The following is a 21,416-nucleotide window of genomic DNA, read 5'->3' on the forward strand; positions in this document are numbered from 1 at the left end:
CGTAGGCCTATAATTGGAAAGTTACTTTCCACATCGGTTAACTTAAACGTATTTAAAGTACTACCTCAACCTCACCATTTAACACTTTATTCCGGTTGACATTTTCAGTATCAAAGGTGCTCTTGTCCATTCCGTGAAACACTGAGAAATAAGGACATTAATGCGTTACCAACAGACATACACACAACAATCCAAAAAAGGCCACGAACTATTGATACATAAACAATATAAAGGCGTAAACAATTCATGATGGTTTGCCCAACAAATGTTTTACTCAAATAGGTTATCATTTTCTTAGCATACCGGGTAAGCTAAGATTTGGAATCCAGACAGAAAAAGCAAAACTTATACAAGACATCACTTAAATTGAATACGGACGGCTCTAATAAATAAGGTGCAACACCAACGATAACTAATTTGTAAACTACAGTGATGTGTTGGTACCAACGTAAAAATGATTCTAGCAGCTACCAACGGTTCTAAGGAAAAGAACCAGTACCTACGTAAGAACCTACCTAAGAACTATAGTACATCCGACCAATTAAATACATTAATATCTAGTCCCGAGGTTATTGATCTCTTGCTTTTGGATTTTCTCGTAAAAAGTTATAGCGTAAACTTATCGGTGTCAGTTTGAAAAAAAAACAACCTTACCCAAACAACTTTTTGTTATTTAATAGATTACGCATTCTCTAAACAATGATTAGTATATCTATTAACATTAGAAGGAAATGTGACGAAAATCACACAATGTTGGGGTTTTGGTCATTTGTAATTATAATTTCTTAAGTAGGTAGGCCATGTATTCTATGGAAAAGTACCTGTATCAAGGATCGTCGTCAAAAATGTTGTTATGAATAAATATGTAGGCTTACGTACCCAAGATATGAGCTATGGGCCTATTGGCTGTATGGTCCAGCGATTGCATCACACGGTGAGTAGAAACAGAAAGTGACACATTGGAAAAGCGAGTTTAGCACTTCCTCTGTTAAACCTCTGTTACAATCACCCACTGCAATTGTGATTTTTTACTTTACACTTTACACAACCGCCATTGAAGCGCCGTCAATGAGTGGAAACCTTTTTTGTAAGCTATTGGCGACGATCATTTCAGTGTCACAGCCCTATACAACACTGATTCAAGGTCTTCTTCTTTCTGGTTGTCAAAACTCAAGAAACATTTTATACTCAAAGAATTTCTGGTTCCAATTTGGACGATGTCTAGTTATTTAATTTCATTTACGGTTACACTATTAGACTATATTATTGCACTTGCGATTAATTAAATCCGTTATTATGTAAGAAAAACGTTTTTAATCTCACTTGGTTGGGATTTGCTTTCAAAACGTGATTCGAAATAGTTGCGGTATTTGTAAACAACATTTGTAAACATGTCATTGACAGCTAGAAAAAATAATCTTGATCCGAACAGCTGTTCGTTATTTCATAGACGATTATGTGATAAAAATTGAACGAAAACTTGACAAAAATCGCACAAAACTGCATTTTTGAACGTCCGTAATTTTATTTACAAAGTAGTGAGGCTATATTTAAATCACTAAAGACACTCTCGCCAATCCAGTGAATACATTAAAATGACTTGGATCTTGATATGTACTCTGGTTTTCATGGAGAAGATTGCGTAAAATGCCATCTTGAGTGTTACAGACAAAGGGACAGACAGACAGACAGAAATTGAGATAACCCATGTGGAAAAAAATTTTCTGGGCCAGTAAAAAAATTTTCTGGCCCAGGTTCTGGGCACTTCCAAAATTGGCAAGAACTGGCCAGTACTGGCCAGAACCTGGGCAGTACTGGCCAGAACCTGGGCATTACTGGGCCAGAACCTGGGCAGTACTGGGCCAGAACCTGGGCAGTATTGGGCCAGAACCTGGGCAGTACTGGGCCAGAACCTGGGTAGTACTGGGCCAGAACCTGGGAAGGACTGGACCAGAACCTGGGCATTACTGGACCAGAACCTGGGCAGTACTGGGCCAGAACCTGGCCAATACTGGACCAGTATCTGGATCATACAGTAGTGAGAATTGAACCAATATGGAAGATGAATTAATAAGACACCTTTAGCAATAAACAATTTGTATTTGAAAATTACATATGCTAAAATACAAATTATGTTACAAAAATCAAGGTTAGGTAATAAATTATTTTTTTGCAAAATTACAATAAAAGTTGTATGAAAAAGTAAAATCACCAAAAAGAATACTATTGATAATACCCTACAATACTAAATTTAATTTTATATTGAAAATGTAAAAAATTAAACAATCAAAATATCCAATGAATCTAATTTGTCGGGGTTATAATTATTAATCAAATTAATAATGTCAGATTTATAGTATTAACACAATGGTCTTTAGAATATAAATGTAGTACAGTAGTTGTCATAAAGTTTTTTTACCTGAAACAGACAAGTTACAACGATAAAAAATGGTGAGCTGATGTAAGTATATTTGTATCGCTCTACCGTATCGAAGATTTTTTTAGCATGTCTGATAAGTTAATAAAAAATATTTGAAATAGGATGTAACTGTGATTTAGATATAAGTTGCACGATTTTTTAATTTATTACTGTCAAATTTTTAATCTCTTGCCATGGTTTGTAACTTTTGTATTTATTTGCTCGTCGCTCAATTTCAATTTTAACTCTTGTATTATATTGACTGTATTAACTGAATTCCTTGTTATTTATATATTTATAAATTTATTTACTCAAGACTGAATACGAGATGTATTTACCAACATTTTGACTTATCTATGCATTTCATATGTAAAAAATGATGAATAAATGTCTTATGTCTTATGTCTTATCTCCAGAGCTCAGCTTGGCCTTTATGTTGGGTTGTCTTTAAGTTTGGGCTAATTCGCTTTCAATGTACATGTGCAGACTTGAACAACTCCATTATTTTTAATGTATAGCCGCATAAGCTGCGCAGTTCCTAATGCGGGCTAGGCTATATTTATATTGAATAGAAATGAGATTGTACATATCTCAATAATCAAATTAAAACTTGATTTTGTAAAATAACCTGGCAATAGGCCTACACAATTTAGAATCAATATAGGACCTAATAGGTAATCTAGTTTTATCCCAATTCAGGTTAACTTAAGCGGCCATCTTAAAATTTTACTGTAATAGGCTACGTAACTTATATAAGTATAATGAAAAATCATTTCAAAGGCCACAAATAAAGTTAAATAGGTAGGCCTACTTAAATACTCAGTTATAGGGACTTAAAATAAAAAGACTCAAACAAAAATGTTATAGCCTATCTTTCTTGTTACCGTACTTTTTTCATGTTGGCACTTCCAAGGGTGCAGTTCCGTAGAGATCCTACTATATTCTGTAGTTATATTGTATCGGATGAGTTTGCTTTCATGTAAATATCCATTGTAACAATTGTACCGTATCAATATTGTTGTTTCAAGAAGACTTTTTCCACACATTCTGCGGCGGTTAGGTTGTTTTAGTTTAGTTTATGATAGTAGCAATCAAAGTAAAATTGTTGGTAGGTATTAGAGTTGATATTACTTTGGTTTGTTTAACAGATTACAATCACAAAGACATCATTTTGTAGGCCTATTCATATAGTTTTTTAATAAGTTTCATAAACTAAACTAGGTAGGTAACCTAACCTAAACGCCATAACTTACTGTAAACGAAAATCAATATTGAAATTCAATATTTATGTTGATTGAAACATGTTAATCGATAGTTAGGCCTAAGTTATATCGAAGTAGACTAGGCTATTTTAATATTTAATCCGTTAATGTAACCCATCATGGGTTCTCTGCCTTAGGCCTACCTTAGCACTTAAGCTAAGACCTATTTATCATATTATTTACATAATCAGGGCCAACTTAGTAGGCTTCTTATTATAAAATACAACAGCAAACATAACCAAACATCAAGTTAAGTTAAGTTAGTCCGGCCTAAGATAACTTACTTAACGAAACAATCTGTGAATAAAAATAGCCGCCCATTCAAATGAAAAACAATGTTTTTGTGTAGGCTCTAACTTATTCATTAGGTAGTTTTGCATTTTGATGTTTAAGCCTAAGTTACTTTTGATCTAGGCATAAGTTAAGTAGGCGGGTACAGTTTCTTAACTGGGCTATGCTAATATTGATTGAAACTATCGATTCGATTAGTAAGCCTTCATGCTATTTTTTCACCATCAGCAAGTTTGGTTGGTTAGGTTAGGTCATGATAGTTTAATTATAAAATAGGCCTAGATATATTTCAAAATCGATTATTAATCAATATTTTCCATTTGATAGTTTCAATCGGAAACTGTACCCAAATGTAGCCCCAAACGGAACCTACGCTGAACAAAAGTTAGGCTACCGGTACTAAAAATTGACTTAATTGCAATCGAATCTCATCATTAATTTACAAATCCAATCAAGGTTTGCTTTACTTGTAGGCCTAGTCATAGGCCTAGGCTATCAAGGCCTAAACTTACCGTACCGTACACAATTTGTGAGATCAAATAATGAAGTAACATACTGACTAAATACTTCACAACTCCAAATTTAACACTTCAATGAGTAGAAAATCGTTAAAATTGGAACTAGGCCTAGGCTAGTTTATTTTGTTGCACTGAATAAGGTAGGCCTAAGTGTTAAAGTTTACCTAGGCCTATACTAGGTACTGGACACATAAAAACTAAACCTAACAGCCACCTCAACATTAAGGCATATTATGAGTTTAATATGACAACTTAATAATATGACACTTATGCAAACCTGTGGTGAATTACTTACAACTTTTTGCTAAAATGAGGCCTGTGAACTCAGTTGTCTATAAACCTGATGGTTTGCCAAGTTCGACCTGATTCTTTGTCGATAATCCATTCTGATTCCACACGAATAGATATTTTTCACAGCAAATTAGGTAGAACTTTGTTCTACGATTAATATTAAGATATAACTAAGACAAGAACACCTTAGTTAGAAATTAACTGTTAATAAAGATGTCGAAACCAAAACTGAACTGACCAACTGACAGGTTGAGATTTGAGGTTAGTTAGTTTAGTAACAACTCCGCTCCGCTCCGGCGTGCGTCACGTTGGATTGGATCGGATTTGATTTTGGAATGGAATGGAACTCGTACAAAACAAAATAGTTATCTTCGTCTTTGCTCTTCTCACTTCTGTCTTGTCCTCGTCTTAATTATTGTCCTCTTGTGTTAGATTTTTGTTGGCGATGCGTTGAGCTTAAAAAAACGTTAAATTGTGTATTCGTATTCATTGGTCAAAGGTCAAAGCCATTGCCAAACCCAAACCTTCAATTGGACTAACTGGACTGGATCCAAATCCAGAGAGGTTTAAAACCATGGTGGGGGGGGGAGCGAGTTCAAGTTGAGTCGATATTATTGATGGTAACAGTTTTTACCCTTGAAAATTATCTAAACATTTAGGCCTATAAATTTTGTCTTGCTTTAAACTTAATTTTTCAATAAATATAGGTTTAACTAATTGACTAGTTTTTACTTCAAATATCTGTATTTTATTACCTTAACCTCGGTTCCTTTATTTACATACTGTACTCTGTCAAGATTGATTATTGGTCTAGAATCTACAAGTACTAGCCAGTTACTGGTAAGTTCTGGCCAGTACTGGTGAGTTCTGGCCAGTACTGGCCGGTTCTGGTCCAGGTTCTAACCAGTACTGGCCAGGACCTGGACATTACTGGCCAGAACCTGGACATTACTGGCCAGAACCTGGGAAGTACTGGCCAGAACCCGGGCAGTACTGGCCAGAACCTGGGAAGTACTGGGCCAGAACCTGGGCAGTACTGGCCAGAACCTGGGCAGTACTGGCCAGAACCTGGGCAGTACTGGACAGAACCTGGGTATTACTGGCCAGTACTGTAGCTATCAAGGCCTAAACTTACCGTACCGTACACAATTTGTGAGATCAAATAATGAAGTAACATACTGACTAAATACTTCACAACTCCAAATTTAACACTTCAATGAGTAGAAAATCGTTAAAATTGGAACTAGGCCTAGGCTAGTTTATTTTGTTGCACTGAATAAGGTAGGCCTAAGTGTTAAAGTTTACCTAGGCCTATACTAGGTACTGGACACATAAAAACTAAACCTAACAGCCACCTCAACATTAAGGCATATTATGAGTTTAATATGACAACTTAATAATATGACACTTATGCAAACCTGTGGTGAATTACTTACAACTTTTTGCTAAAATGAGGCCTGTGAACTCAGTTGTCTATAAACCTGATGGTTTGCCAAGTTCGACCTGATTCTTTGTCGATAATCCATTCTGATTCCACACGAATAGATATTTTTCACAGCAAATTAGGTAGAACTTTGTTCTACGATTAATATTAAGATATAACTAAGACAAGAACACCTTAGTTAGAAATTAACTGTTAATAAAGATGTCGAAACCAAAACTGAACTGACCAACTGACAGGTTGAGATTTGAGGTTAGTTAGTTTAGTAACAACTCCGCTCCGCTCCGGCGTGCGTCACGTTGGATTGGATCGGATTTGATTTTGGAATGGAATGGAACTCGTACAAAACAAAATAGTTATCTTCGTCTTTGCTCTTCTCACAATTATTGTCCTCTTGTGTTAGATTTTTGTTGGCGATGCGTTGAGCTTAAAAAAACGTTAAATTGTGTATTCGTATTCATTGGTCAAAGGTCAAAGCCATTGCCAAACCCAAACCTTCAATTGGACTAACTGGACTGGATCCAAATCCAGAGAGGTTTAAAACCATGGTGGGGGGGGGGAGCGAGTTCAAGTTGAGTCGATATTATTGATGGTAACAGTTTTTACCCTTGAAAATTATCTAAACATTTAGGCCTATAAATTTTGTCTTGCTTTAAACTTAATTTTTCAATAAATATAGTTTTAACTAATTGACTAGTTTTTACTTCAAATATCTGTATTTTATTACCTTAACCTCGGTTCCTTTATTTACATACTGTACTCTGTCAAGATTGATTATTGGTCTAGAATCTACAAGTACTAGCCAGTTACTGGTAAGTTCTGGCCAGTACTGGTGAGTTCTGGCCAGTACTGGCCGGTTCTGGTCCAGGTTCTAACCAGTACTGGCCAGGACCTGGACATTACTGGCCAGAACCTGGACATTACTGGCCAGAACCTGGGAAGTACTGGCCAGAACCCGGGCAGTACTGGCCAGAACCTGGGAAGTACTGGGCCAGAACCTGGGCAGTACTGGCCAGAACCTGGGCAGTACTGGCCAGAACCTGGGCAGTACTGGACAGAACCTGGGTATTACTGGCCAGTACTGTAGCAGTACTGGCCAGTACTGTACCAGTACTGGCCAGAACCTGGGCCAGAATTAGATTTCTACATGGGAAGACTCGTTTCTGCTTCTTTAATGTATAAAACGTAAAAATAACCTAAAAGTATATAATTCGGAGCAATGTACAGACAAAACTCTAATTTTATTTATATAGATAGTTAACCAAATTTTCTTAAAACGTGTCCTCTCCCATTGCAAATGCAAAGCACGAGTATAACTGCAATAATCATGTTATACTTATACGCCACCCCGTACGAAGGACCGGTACTCTGCTAGTATATATATACATATAATAAAATTTTAACGAATGGTGTTTTTGGCCTCTAAAGACATCAAAATGAAAAAGTAAATCGGTCCCATGCCTAGGTCTTACCGTGCCACCTACGGTAATAGCTACTTCCCTATAAGGAAATTCGCTAAAAACTGTTGTAGTAGCTGCCTTTAGGTTTATCTATGTCTGGTACACCTCGTTTAAAAGTGTAAGTCTTGACTTAAAACTAAGGCTATTCATTAAACGTAAAAGAAATACAAAATTATATAAATAAAACAGTTTATTGATTCCACTAATGATTACAATTTATGTGTTTAAGTCAGAAGTTTGCAGCCTCTTAAGGATCCTGTTATTAGTTGTTTTGAACAACATCCTGCAACTGTCACGAGTGTGGAATTCTCTCCCAACCATGACAATGTATTTGCTACTGTGGCGACAGATCAAGCCATTCGCATCTGGTGTCTCTTACAGGTTTGTGTTTGTAGCCTTATTGTAGTTATGATCAGGTTATGTGGTTCTGAATATAATTTCATTGTGCTTTTCCTGAAGAACCAGTTAGCCTGCAGTACATATGTGAGGCAAGGCTTTTATGGCTTACCGGTACCGTATTGAATTTAGCTTTATGAAGGTAAATCTTTTTTTCTAAATCTGTAAAATCAATCGTGTTATCCATTTCTAACAACTTAGTTTGTCCACTTGACACTGGCTTTCACGCTTACTATTAAAAGATATCTACAAAAGCCATCCAATAAATAATGTTTGTGTAATGTACGATAGTGATTGTGATCCATAACTTGTAGTATGAGAGTATGCTGGTTATGTTCCAGAGATGTTGCCAACGAGTGATATGGTGTGGTGCAATGGTGGGGTTGAGCTGGAGCCCGGTGCAAGCCCATGTGTTAGCTGCTTGGGGTCACTCAAACAATGTGAAACTTTACAACTCCAACACTGGAGATGACCTCATATCTTTAGCTCCTGATGGACGGAAAGATAAAGCTCAAATATCCTGTGTCAGGTTCAATTGTAAAAGGTGAGTTTTTATGGTCTTGCTTGTTGCTGCACAGTGGTATAAGTATAAGTAGGTCACTGTAAAGTAAACTTCTGTAGGTCTTTCAATTATTTGTGCTAATTACAGGAAAAAAATACAAGATGAGTTTCTACTTCATAGAAACTCGTATGGACACTGATGATTGTTTGTTCTTTTGAAAGTCACCTATTAGGAAACTGAGGACTGTATTAACACCGAATTACAGCCGCATTTAAGAACAGAACCCGTCAAATAAAATTATATCAAGATACTTCCTTCCTTGGTGAACACCGACATAGCACTAAACAATTATAATATTTTCCAAGTATGTTAATGAAATAGTTAATAATTTGAATGTTCACAAGCCAACAATAAAAATCTGCTGGTTTTGTAAACAAAGTTTAACACCCAGCTTATCAGATGTCAGCTGATTAAAAGATAGCAAAGAAAATAACAGACACTGTATTACATTTGGTTCAATGTTTTGATTCCCAAAACTCTGACCTTGACTTTTAATACAGCAATAACCTTAATGGTTACATTTTTTTAAAGGGCATGAAATGAGAAAGTTAATTACGTAAATTGACAAAACATTACATTAGTGTTAATAGTCGTAACACCACTTTGAAGTTGTAAAGAAGTAATTTACAAACTTTTGTACGTTATGTGAGACATACAACGGTGGAAATATAGCTGTATGTTAAAGGTGTTGCAATCGTTTTGTAGGAAATTTATAGAGGTGTGCGGATAGTGAAATTTCATTTCGGATCGGATAGTTGAGGCTCGGTTCAGATCGGATCGGATATTGGGAGGTTCGGATTCGGATATTTTCGGATTCGGATAGTTTGGCGCGGTTAATAATAAGCTGCATGTGTATTTTTAACGTATAAAACAATGTAAAGCTGTGTAAATAAACTTAAATTACAATTTTGAATTATAGAATTTAAAATTAGCCAAGTCCACAGTTTTCCCTCTCTTGAAAATCACAATTCACAACATTTATTTTCAAAAGTTGGTTGCTTGAATTAAGTACACTAGCAGCCGAAATCTTCACACAACACCTTAGCTCAGCAGGACTGATGTCAAACGTTAGGGCTTGTTTTCTTAAGGTTAGCCTATGTTTTTTATGTTGTTTCCTGGTTCTCATAAGACAAGAAGTTCGATCTCAAGTTTATTTTCACATTGTATTTCCTTACGTTTTTGGAACGGATTATTGGCCTTAAAAGTGGCATTTTGCGGGTTTGCCAAGTTTAGAAAACATCACTAATGCACTAAGCTGGGCTCTAGCTCACGATTTGATGTTGGGCAATTAGGCTTTATAACTCTGTAAAAGGTGTGTATCCCTGAATTTATAAATTTCATTCTACACTTATTCACTGCCAAACATAATTCAGTATAACCTTGATGAACCGAGAATTACACTATAGCCTACATAACTCATTACCCCAAGTAAAATACCAAGATAATTTTTATAATTGTATTTGAATCGTATAGGCCTAATCTTAATTTGTTAAAAATGGATTGTATGTTCAACAATTGCAGTCCATTATTGTTATGCAGTATGGTCCCAAATTATTGTTTTTGATTTTGAAACATCGCAGTTCATTTGACAAAATTAATTGAAGCAGCCCAATGTCAAGTCACGCTTGTGCAATACATTGTTTACAAGCTTTCTCCAGACCACTGGGGAGGGGAGGGTCTAATAAGCAGTCTATTGTTCACCCTCAAGAAGGTTCGACCCTCATTAGTGCCGCTCGGCTGCACTCAGTGGGGAACCCAATACCACAAATCAATCTTTTAAATGAATAAAAATATTTGGTAATAATTGTTTTATTAATATTCACCTTGAAATTTCAATAAATTTGGTGTAAAATTTGACAAAAATCGGCCATTTTGACCGATTATTAATACAGTACCAAATACCAATAAAGTACATTCATTGGTAATTAAATAATAGGTAAAAATTAACCAATTTTCGTCCAGTTTTACCCCCTGCTGTGCGCTATGTCACAAAAGCTGATAACGACATGGGTGATTAGTAACCATGGCAACTTGTTGAATGTGTGATGAAGGGAAACCCAAGAAATAGAAGAACAAAGAGAAAGAATAATGACGTTGTTATCTTTATACCATTTTTACAATTTCTGTTATTGTTATCTTTATGTAAGATTTTATGATTTTGTTTTATAGGTTTATAAGATAATTCTTTTTAACTACGGGAATATCAATTTATAATTTATCAACGTGCTTTTCTTCTGAAACAGCAATACCGGATGCATATAATAAAGGTCAATGACCTAAAATATCACGATTGTGCAATATTGTATTTTGATGTTGAAATTAAAATCAGACAAAAGTTTGTATATCCATGGTCCCAATAGTTTAATCATGTAATATGTACACAATCAATGCTAAATAATCGTGGTTAGTTCTAACTTTATTTTTTATTATTCAAAGTTTCTACACAATAAGACAATCCAAAGTCAAACCGGGCAATGAATACCCAAAAAACAACGTATCTTGTCCTGTGATTGGAATACCACTCGCCGGCCAGTCCTGGTTTAGGGAAGTAGTGCAAGTCTATATATAGCTTCAAGGTAGCATCATACGGCTTCTTTGCCGTTTGCTGTTAGGTCGTTGGAAACGTATTGCTGTAATTTTGTTCTGGGAAACTAATGATGGTTATGGAGATTTAGTTTTCTGTCCAAAACGTCAAAATATATTGTCTATCCGAATATGTCGGATATATAACGGATAGTGTCGGATATCGAATTTGGGCTCGGTTCGGATACGGATATCCGAATCAAACCGAATCTGACCCGATTTTTCGGATATCCGCACACCTCTAAAATTTAACGCTCTTTTCATTGGTATAAGTTATTATGCTGTATGTGTATTGGCTTACTTTCTATGCTCGTTTTAGTGAAGCTACTACAGGTAATTTTAAAAATTCACATAATCGGCCATTACAGCCTAACGGGTGGGGTTGGAAAATTTTGGTTTGACATTTTTTGTTCCTTTTAGTGAGTAGAATAACTGGTAAAAATTAACACACTTAGTAGAAACTCATCCTGTATGTAATGGGTCAGAATTATAGAGGGGTTAATATTTTATATTTATTATTATTTATTTATCGGTTGGCCTATTTCTTACCTGGTTGGTGATAGTGGTAAACCTATATTGGTAAGGGAAATAGCTGTAGTAGGCCGTCTGAGGCCTAGCCTAGGGTTGATGTAGGGATAACCTCACTTTTGGCAAAATCACTAAAGTCACTGTTTTTGAAGTACAGTAGAGTTAACCGAAACCCGGGTTAATCGAAACGGTTCCATAAATTAATACAAGGCTAAAATATAAGTAATACGTAATGTAAAATGCATTAGTAACTTCAGTTGTTTAGCTTAAAGTATGTTATAACTAGAGATGGGCCGATACCAAAAATTGTCGATACCGATACCACCAAAGTACCCTCGATACCTATCGATACCGATACTTCCGATACCTATCTTTTTTGCACAGTTTCTTCCACTAATAATATTATAAACTGTTATACCATAAAAAAACACAATATGTATGTGTATCAAACTTATATTTTGGTGTTGAAGGTTTATTATTAATTGCAAAAAACAATTGCAAAAATATGGAACTACTATATTTTTGCATAAGTGTTTATGAAGTGTTAAGTTAAGTGTTAAGTGTTAATTTTAAAATAGGCCTAGGCCTACTGTAAATGTTTGAATTTAACTAAAGCATGAGATCTAATAAAGTTTCCTCTAATTTATAAATAGGCTTATATAAGTATTTATCTTGTCATTTGTCAGTTTTTGTATTTATTAGAAATTGCATCAATTGTCTTAGTTAACTCATTAACCTATAAATTTAAAAAAAATTACGTACATCTTGGCCTACAAATACTCTGTAAGTTTTTTCCCTAAGAGAGTAAAAACTAACTTCCTATATAATGACAGTTGCTCACTAGTTGTATGAAAAACAGTTATATAGGCCTATCTTCAAAATTTGTTTAACTATGAAAAAGTCACCAAGTCCTGCTGCTGAAAACACATTCATAAATGAGGATAATTTTGAAATACAGAATAACTAATCAAACAACCTTTTTATTTTTAACAATTTTATTTTTTAACTTTTCTTCCTTGACAACAGTTTTTCACTTATTTTTAATAAAGAAAGATTATCACTTAAAATTTCTCGAAAGAAATCTATGTGTGAGCTATGAAGAGCAGACAAGAGACATACGTCACTGCCACAAAAACTATTCTCTACTGTGGTGAATGAATGAACTGAGTGTTGATTAGCGTGAAGCCCCGCCCACCATCTAACGGGACATGGGGTAGGAAAAGAGAAAGTTTGCTCTAAAGCCTGGTTCACATGCCCTCCCTCACCCTCGGCATCAGTCGCTTGCAGATTTCCATTAGGCTACACAAAAGTTTCTGAGTGTTAATTATTTTAAAACACTGTAAATGTTTGAATTTGACTATGATGAGATCTAATAAAGTTTCCTCTAATTTATAAATACACTTATAAGTATTAATCTAAGTCATTTGACAGTTTTTGTATTTATTTTTAAAAGCAATAATTGGAGTTATAATTTTAAAAAAATTACATACATCTTGGCCTATAAATACTTTTTGTAAGGGGAGTCTTTTCTCTAGTGAGTAAAAACGATCGTGGTCAAGGAATGACTGTGCTAAAACAGCACATTGGCAATTTTTACAAAAGTATTTTGACTGAAACCTGGTATTTTTTAAAGACATTGCAGAATAAGTCGACGTCTGTGGAGAAAAGTATGGCAATAGATAGGTTTTACTTTTAGCCTACAATAAAGATTATGTTTTGGGACTAGAATCTCCAAAAGAGTGCTTTTATAAAACATGCCATAGTTTTATTTAATAACAAAAGTGTTTGGCTATGTTCCCGATGATACCAAGAGTATAGGTTCGGCAGAATGGATTCACTGTGAACCGGCCTTCCTGGCCCTTATGCACGACGTCACTATGACTATAACCTCCATGTAGGGGTGTCAACAATGGATCGGAACAATCGATGTTTTGAAACTGTCTGTAACTAACCTAGGTTTTTATGAATTTTGAGTCAGAACAGACTAACTGGGACACAAAAATGTTTTAGTTTTCTTGCAAAGTGATCTGAAGGAAAGTGGTACCTAATTGAATTTAAGTTTGAGCATGGAATGTGAAATAATACCCATAGTAGGGGATGGAAACTTATTGTTTTGATCAATATAATTTATTCTCTATAGCCACCAGAACAATCATAGGGAAATCCGCTTGCAAGTTGTACAGGTAATTGCTAATGATTGGTAAACATACAAACATTTTATCGTAAGTGATTAATCTTACTCAAGATCAGTGTTCGACGTCCAAATTTTACCTGCTCGAGATGGCGAATACGCTGGGATATTTGGAACTACAATTTATCAGTGAACTATACCCTAACTATATTTTTTCGAGTAGGCCTACACAGGGAAGTTGCTTGAGAAACTGTGACTTACGATTTCGGTTCTGGCGAAGAAGTATCTGACTTGATGTTTAATGGCAATGTTGACACGGGTCATTATAGCGTTATAAAACTTTATCATTAACCCCAGGATGTGAAAAGTACAAAAAGAAAAAGAAAAGGTAATCATTAACCGGGCGTAAAGAGACATACAGAACGAAAAAAACATGTAGAGAACCATCGAACTAAAAAGGTAAAGAGCAGTGATGGTGTTAAATGTGCTCTGGAAGTCCCTACTAAAAAATACCAACTCTTTTGAATTGGGGTCGTTAGATTGGATTTGTCAGTACTGCAAATCTATGAATTTTGAGTCAGAACAGACTAACTGGGACACAAATATTTTTTCCTTATGTTGTCACAAGGGGAAGGTAAAATGAGCTCTTTATCAACATTTTGAGTTTATGGAAAATCTTATCAACAGCGACTATAAAAAAGTATTAAGGGTCAAAAGAAACAAAAAACTATTTGAGTAAAATATAATACAAATCTGCATTTGAAATATTCAGTTCTAAGTCTCACTTGAATCAACATCTTTCTGGTAGTGGTAGTCTACATAATTTTAAAATCCACGACTCCTTTTCCATTAAATTGGACCGTTAATACCCTCTAACATTGAACAAAGTATGCCCAACTTTATACGACGTAAACACAGCTTTTACTCACAGTATGGGTCAAAGATTCGTGAAATGCGACCAACTGCTGATGCGTGATTTACATGTAGGCTAAGTGACTATCTTTATTCCATACAACAAATGCAATGAAAAAAAAACAACGAATATAGGAATATACTTGAGCAAATTATCTAAATAAATAGCATAAATAGCTGCTTATAAGGTTATCAGCATTGTCCAGTTCAAGAAGAGTTTTATGTTATATTATATAGAGGCAAGTTGACCTCATCAAATAGTTTTTATGTTAACTTATCGGGCCTGGTGAAGGAACCAAACCAGGATGAGTCATTCGGTCAAAGTCCAAGAGGCTGACTAGCCGATCGAAAAGGCACAGTGACGGAACGCCATTCGACGTTATGAACCCGGTGAGTAAAGTCAACTCGTAAGCTTACAATTTTAGTAGCCTAGTCTGCCAGTGTCTTGTACTTGTCCGGTTCTGTTTCATTTCCAATGTCCGAGTCATAAAAGTATACTATTTATTTTTCAAATGAAACTCGAATTAATATAAAACATTCATTTGGTTAAAATAATATCGGTTTGATTAACATAAAATAGTTTATACATGCAAACTATCAGTTCTATTTCATGTAAAAAATTAAACAACCCCTAAATAAAATACAAAGATAAACAGTATTTGTTAATTATTATTTCTTTTATTGCTGACAATATTCCCGTGGCGGAGCACGGGCGGTTAACTAGTAATAATTTAATTTTCCAATCAAAATAGATAATTACTTATACTATTTCATATATATATATATTTATCGTCCTAAAAATAAAGAGTATATGTGTTTCAAAAGTTATTGGACGTATTTTTATTTATTTTCCGTAAGTAAAAGTCCCCAAATTCACAAAAAATAAATATAAACATAGGTTTTGCAATCCCGTTAATCCCAGGATTAAAAGTCACCAATCCCAGGATTTCTAGGTATCAAAAATCGGCCGAGATCCCGGGATTGAGACCCCTAGGTATCTGCAATCATAAAATGCTATGGAAAGGGAGAAAAACAGGTCCGCGAAGTAGGAAGTGGAGAAGGAAGTAGTAAAGGTAAGCAGTCCGGATTGTGGGAACTGTTTATGACGATTAGATTAAGGTATCTACAATCCTAAAATGCTATGGGAAGGGAGGAAAACATGTCTGCGACGTAGGAATTGGTGAGGGAAGTAGTCAAGGCGTGCTGTCTGGAGTGTGGGAAATGTTTATGATGATTAGATTAAGGTATCTACAATCCTAAAATGCTATGGGAAGAGAGGGAAACAGGTTAGCGACGTAGGAAGTGGTCAGGGAAGTAGTACAGGCGAGCAGTCCGCAGTGTGGGAACTGTTTATGACGATTAGATTAATGTATCTGCAATCCTAAAATGCTATGAGAAGGGAGGAAACAAGTCCGAGACGTGAAAACAGTGTGGAGAGTTGGAATTGGAAACAGATTGTAGCAGTTAGATTAATCTATGAGAAGGGAAGGAAACGTGTCCACGACATAGGAAATGGTAAAAGAAGTAGTAAAGGCTAGCAGTGCGGAGTGTGGGAAATGTTTGTGGCAATTATATTAATTTTTCAAAAATACTCAAATGCTATCGAAAGAGATGAAAACAGGTCCACGACGTAGGAAGTGGCGTAAGAAGTAGTAAAGTTTAGCATCACAGAGTGTGGGAACCATTTGTGGCAGTTTGATTAATGTATCTTTCATCCTAAAATGCTATGAAAAGGGAAACAGGTCCATGACGTAGGAAATGGTGAAGGAAGTAGTAAGGCTAGCAGTGCAGAGTGTGGCAACTGTCTGTGGCATTAATGCACCATGTTTTTCAATCAACTAAAAACACAAGTTTCAGTAACTAACGCTCATATATTATTGGTATATTGGTTACAGCCTAATTTATTCTATAGCCTATTCTTATATGAACAGGACTTCATACAAAATATTTATGTCATACAGCCTACAGGATGACTCATCATTGTATTACACCAGATTTTCTTGGGACTTATAAGAGATAGCAAAAGTTACAGAGCTACACGCTCGGATCTGTAATTAAGAATGGTTAGCTTTCAAATAAGTTCTTGATCAGCATTGTACGGGTTAGAAACGTCTTATAACATTTAAAACATATATTTACGCTCAGACCCAATAGGCGAATGACGTCATTCACCACATAACGACGATACATAAAACCTAAACACCTAACAACCTAAAATAGGTTGTTTCTATTATTTTAGGGTTAGTTTCTCATGATTTGTGCCCCACTGTTTGGTTATATAGCTAGTGGACAAGTTATTGTTTATGATTAGATGGTTTTATTTGATTAAACAAGGTTTTAAATTACTTAAATAGCAAGAAACAAATTGTAAACAAAACACAACTTTAGAGTACACCGGACAGAACTAACAGTAGAAATGGCTTCAGCTGTTCCATAAGGATGGGAAATCTACTAAGGGAGTATGATACAAGATACAAGAATACTTTATTTGCAATCTTTAAGATTGAAAGGGCGTCAATACAAGTTGTGCAGTTGTTATATAAGAGTCAATACAAATTGTTAATTTTTTAAGAATAAAAAATGGCTGATCAGAGTTCCTGCAGTGAAGACATGATTTATTCAGGTTCTTGCCAAGACAAATACTCATCCAGACTATAAAATGGTCTATGTAACAGCCAGCACTTTAGTTCTTTCTGGGCTGAAGAGACTCCAAGTGGACGGGAAGGGCGTTAAAAAACTTGGCACGCATGTATGAGGTTTTCTCTTCATAGAGCCTTGTGTTGTGAACAGGAAGGTTGTAATCATTTCTTCGTCTTGTGTTGTATGAGTGCACCTCCTGGTGACGACAGGCCCGGGAAGAGTCGACAATGGTAAGAGTCCGTAGTATGAAGATGTTGACTACGGTCAGGATTTTTAACCTCATAAACTCTGATCTGCAACTATCTGTTGTCTCAATGCCAGTCAGGGTTCGAACAGCCCTCTTTTGCATGATTAGAACTCTGTTAAGGTTCTGTGCCGATGATCCACCCCACACCACAATGCCATAACAGAGAATACTCTCAAGAAGAGCATAGTATGCTGTTAGTGCTGCCTCTTCTGTGCTCACAGCCATTGTTCTTCTCAGTGCAAAAATTGTGGTGCTTAGCTTATGGCAGAGTGCTTCAATGTGTTCATCCCAAGCGAGATGTTCGTCAATGATGACACCTAGATGTCTTACAGAGCTAACAGAGTCAATGTCAGGAATACAGCAGACGAAACTTTTCCTGTAGCTAAATGAAACTAGCTTGGTTTTTGAGGCATTGAAAACAAGGTCATGATTGTCGCAGTACTCCGCAGCTAGGCTCAAACCAATGTAGGCATATGTTTTATCTATGATATTATCTGCCATAGGTCAAGATCTAATCCATAAAAGGAAACAGTTCCTAATCAACATTTATGTAAACTTAGTGTTGAAAACGGTTGGGTAAATAAGAAATTAATAAAGGCTGCAATTACAATTTTTTTATGTTTACAAAGGATGTCTTTGATATATATATATTTTTAAGGTTTATTCTCTACTTTCTACTTGGTCTACTAGCTACATATTTTGTTTGAGATGTTTTCTGTTCATAAACAAATTACAAAACACTTTTGTAGTATTAACATATCTGATAATTTTTCAGCACTGGACTGCTTGGAGTGGGAGACTTGGGTGGGAGAGTTGAAGTCTGGGAAATTCCATTACTTGTGTCAACTAAAGGTGAAATACTTAAATAACTGCAGTGAAAATAAGAGCTTCGCTGGAGCACAATTTCTTGAATTAGTTTGATCTCTCAAGCTTGTACTCAAGAATCGACTCAGATACATAAAATAGGGAGTCGATTATGCCGAGGTCAGATGTCAGGTGTTCTACTATATACGAGTAGTTTAGGGTTATCCATTGTGAAATATTGTAAATAAGTATCATTAAATCTGAATATAAGAACTTGAATCTAATTTATATACTATCTTTTTTTTCTACTCTTGACCTTAAATAAATTGGTTATTGTTTGGAAAGAGGAGCCTTAGCACTGCAGTATTCAACTTTTGCTTTAGCTTTCTATCATGCTAAAGAAGGTGACAGAAACTAGGTCAAGCTTATTTGACTAGTTAATATGCCAAAAGAGCTAATTTGTCCAATCTAGAAAAGTGAAGTGTTTTAAATGTAATAGCTACTTATAGTTATTTGTGTAACTAGTGAGCAAAGGCCTTTTGCACACGTGTTACATATTTTTCCTACAGTCACTAATAAAGCATATAAATAATTAGTCTTTCAAACACTATACAGCACGTTTTTAGGTTAGGTTAAACCCAAGCCATGAATGGAATGGGAAATACTGTAGGCCTATCAGCTGATTGTAGTCGTAGTATCTTTAAGTGTTACTTATTTTCAACAGTACATGTATAAACAGTAATAATCAGTATAAACACATAATAAACAAGTAGATTGTTCTTCAAAATATGGCAATAAAACATTTTCTGACAGTTTTGTAACTTTCTTACTTACATGCCAAGAGGAAAACAGTTTGTATGCTCGTTCATACTTCTTTCTTGATTTTTCAGGTAACAGGTTTAATAAAACATGTTTTCAGTTTCTGCTATTTCTGGTCTACCATTATATTCACAATTACATTCACTGAGTTCATTATTTTTAAAGATGTTAGGCCCACTTATAATTCATCTTTCAAATACTATACTTCAGATTGTGTTCAAACCAAGTGTTGAACGAAAATAGAACATAAACTATAAACACAAAATGACAGGTTAAATCGTAGTTATAATAGTCAATCAGCTGATCATAGTATTATTATCTTTAAGTGCTGCCAACCTATTTTCAAGCGTACACGGATTACGTGCATAATAAAACCACGCTGTTTTGTGTTGTTTGGTTGGAATCCTGATGTGCGCCAAAGTATAAACTGTAGGACAAAGTATAAACCGTACGACAAAGTAGCAATATGCACAAATATGACAAATATGCAGCAATTAGCAAGGAGCTTTCTATAATATAAACAGTACAAGGAAGCCAACTTTGTTGGGTGACTGTAGGAAAATAGTTTTTAAGTGTTACATACCTGAAATATAAACTTATATGGACGATTGTAAGTAATAGTTTAGAAATAAAGAAACAACAAACATTAAGAAAATCTTAAAAACAATATCACAGTTTGTTGCACTAGGCCTGAGGCAACAGGTCACAATGATTTAAAACAAACAGTAAAAACGGCAGAGAATCATAATTAAATTGTTTTAAAATACCAATTACTTTTCAAAATCTATTATATTATTAAAGTGATACAATCAAATTTTATGTAAACGGTTAAGACCATTTACCAAATAAAAATATAGGCATATGGCACATCAAAATGAAGCTTAGAGTGTGTAGATTTGCCGAAAAGTATTGAAATGGGTGAATTTCCTTAGGGCTCTGCCCGACAGGCTGATTTCCAAAGGGCTACGCCTGGCATGCTTCTAAAGTTTAGAAGATTTTTTAATTTAATTTAGTTCATGAAACAGCTGGTCAGTACAATGAACTGGTGTTTGTTTATTTACTCGAAAAATATGTTTGTGGCGCTTTATGTAGATTGAGGAAGGTTATGTTTGGTTTTAAAGAAAGGTTGTATACGTTTTGTAAAGTATTGCTCAAAGTTTCATTTTGTAATTTATATAGTAAGCTACGTATAAAGAGGCTTGACTAAAATTGAAGAATTATGGTAAAACATGTCATTCATGAAGCATCAATATGAAGCAATTGATGCTATTACTACACTAAGGTATGTTGTAATATTCTTTTGGATCCATCTATATAAATAAAATTAGAGTTTTGTCTGTACATTGCTCAGAATCATAAACTTTTAGGTTATTTTTACGTTTTGTACATTAAAGAAACCGAAACAAGTCTCATCTAAATTTCTGTCTGTCTTCCAGTCTGTTACGACCCAAGAGCCATTTTACGCGGCCTACTCCTGAAAAACGAGAGTACCTATCAAGTTCCAAATCATTTTAATGTATTCACTGGATTGGCGAGATTGTCTTTAGCCATTAAAATACGGCGTCACTACTTTGTAAATAAAAATACGGACGATTAAAAACCCAATTTTGTGCGATTTTTTGTAAAGTTTTCTCCCAATGTTTATTACATATTCATCTATGAAATAACGAACAGCTGTTCGAATCAAGATTATTTCTTCTAGCTGTCACTGATATGTTTACATTGAATGTTGTTTACAAATACCGCAACCAATTCCAATCACGGTTTGAAAGCAAATCCAAACCAAGTAAGTTATTTTTAGGGTAACCGTAAATGAAAATAGAGATTCTTTGTGTATAAAATTGTTCTTGAGTTTTGATAACCGGGAAAAGACCTTGAATCAGTGTTGTATATGGCTGGGAAACTTAAATTTTTTCAATGAGCGTTTCAGTCGAGACTCGGCACACGACCGACGTGCGTCTACTGTCTATAGTAAAAATAAAAGTAGGCCTACCCTGTATTTATGTTTTATTCGTCATGTGTATAAGTGTACAGTTCGTGTATGTATTTCAAAAACACCAAGACGCACCTAATGGGGAGGCTCAAGAGCCTTATATTAGGACTGATGATGGC

General features: G+C 35.1%; 1 protein-coding gene across 4 annotated transcripts in view; it reads left to right on the top strand.

Moving 5' to 3' along the window:
- Nucleotides 1–18,758, top strand: part of LOC128982962 (cytoplasmic dynein 2 intermediate chain 2-like) — a 131,267-nt gene extending 112,509 nt beyond the window's left edge. For 3 of the 4 annotated variants that reach the window (XM_054402075.1, XM_054402084.1, XM_054402093.1), the window contains 3 exons: nucleotides 7,912–8,063; nucleotides 8,420–8,622; nucleotides 18,457–18,758. In XM_054402075.1, coding sequence (XP_054258050.1) covers nucleotides 7,912–8,063; nucleotides 8,420–8,622; nucleotides 18,457–18,550 — 449 coding nt within the window. In that variant the 3' untranslated portion in view covers nucleotides 18,551–18,758. Of the gene's footprint in view, nucleotides 1–7,911; nucleotides 8,064–8,419; nucleotides 8,623–18,456 lie in introns of those variants that run through there. The other variant, XM_054402102.1, reaches the window with a different exon arrangement.
- Nucleotides 18,759–21,416: the final 2,658 nt, after the last annotated feature.

The sequence above is a fragment of the Macrosteles quadrilineatus genome, unplaced genomic scaffold, assembly GCF_028750875.1.
Source record: "Macrosteles quadrilineatus isolate MER2022 unplaced genomic scaffold, UCM_ALF_1.0 Scaffold_1__1_contigs__length_201487025, whole genome shotgun sequence".
Lineage (NCBI taxonomy): Eukaryota > Metazoa > Arthropoda > Insecta > Hemiptera > Cicadellidae > Macrosteles > Macrosteles quadrilineatus.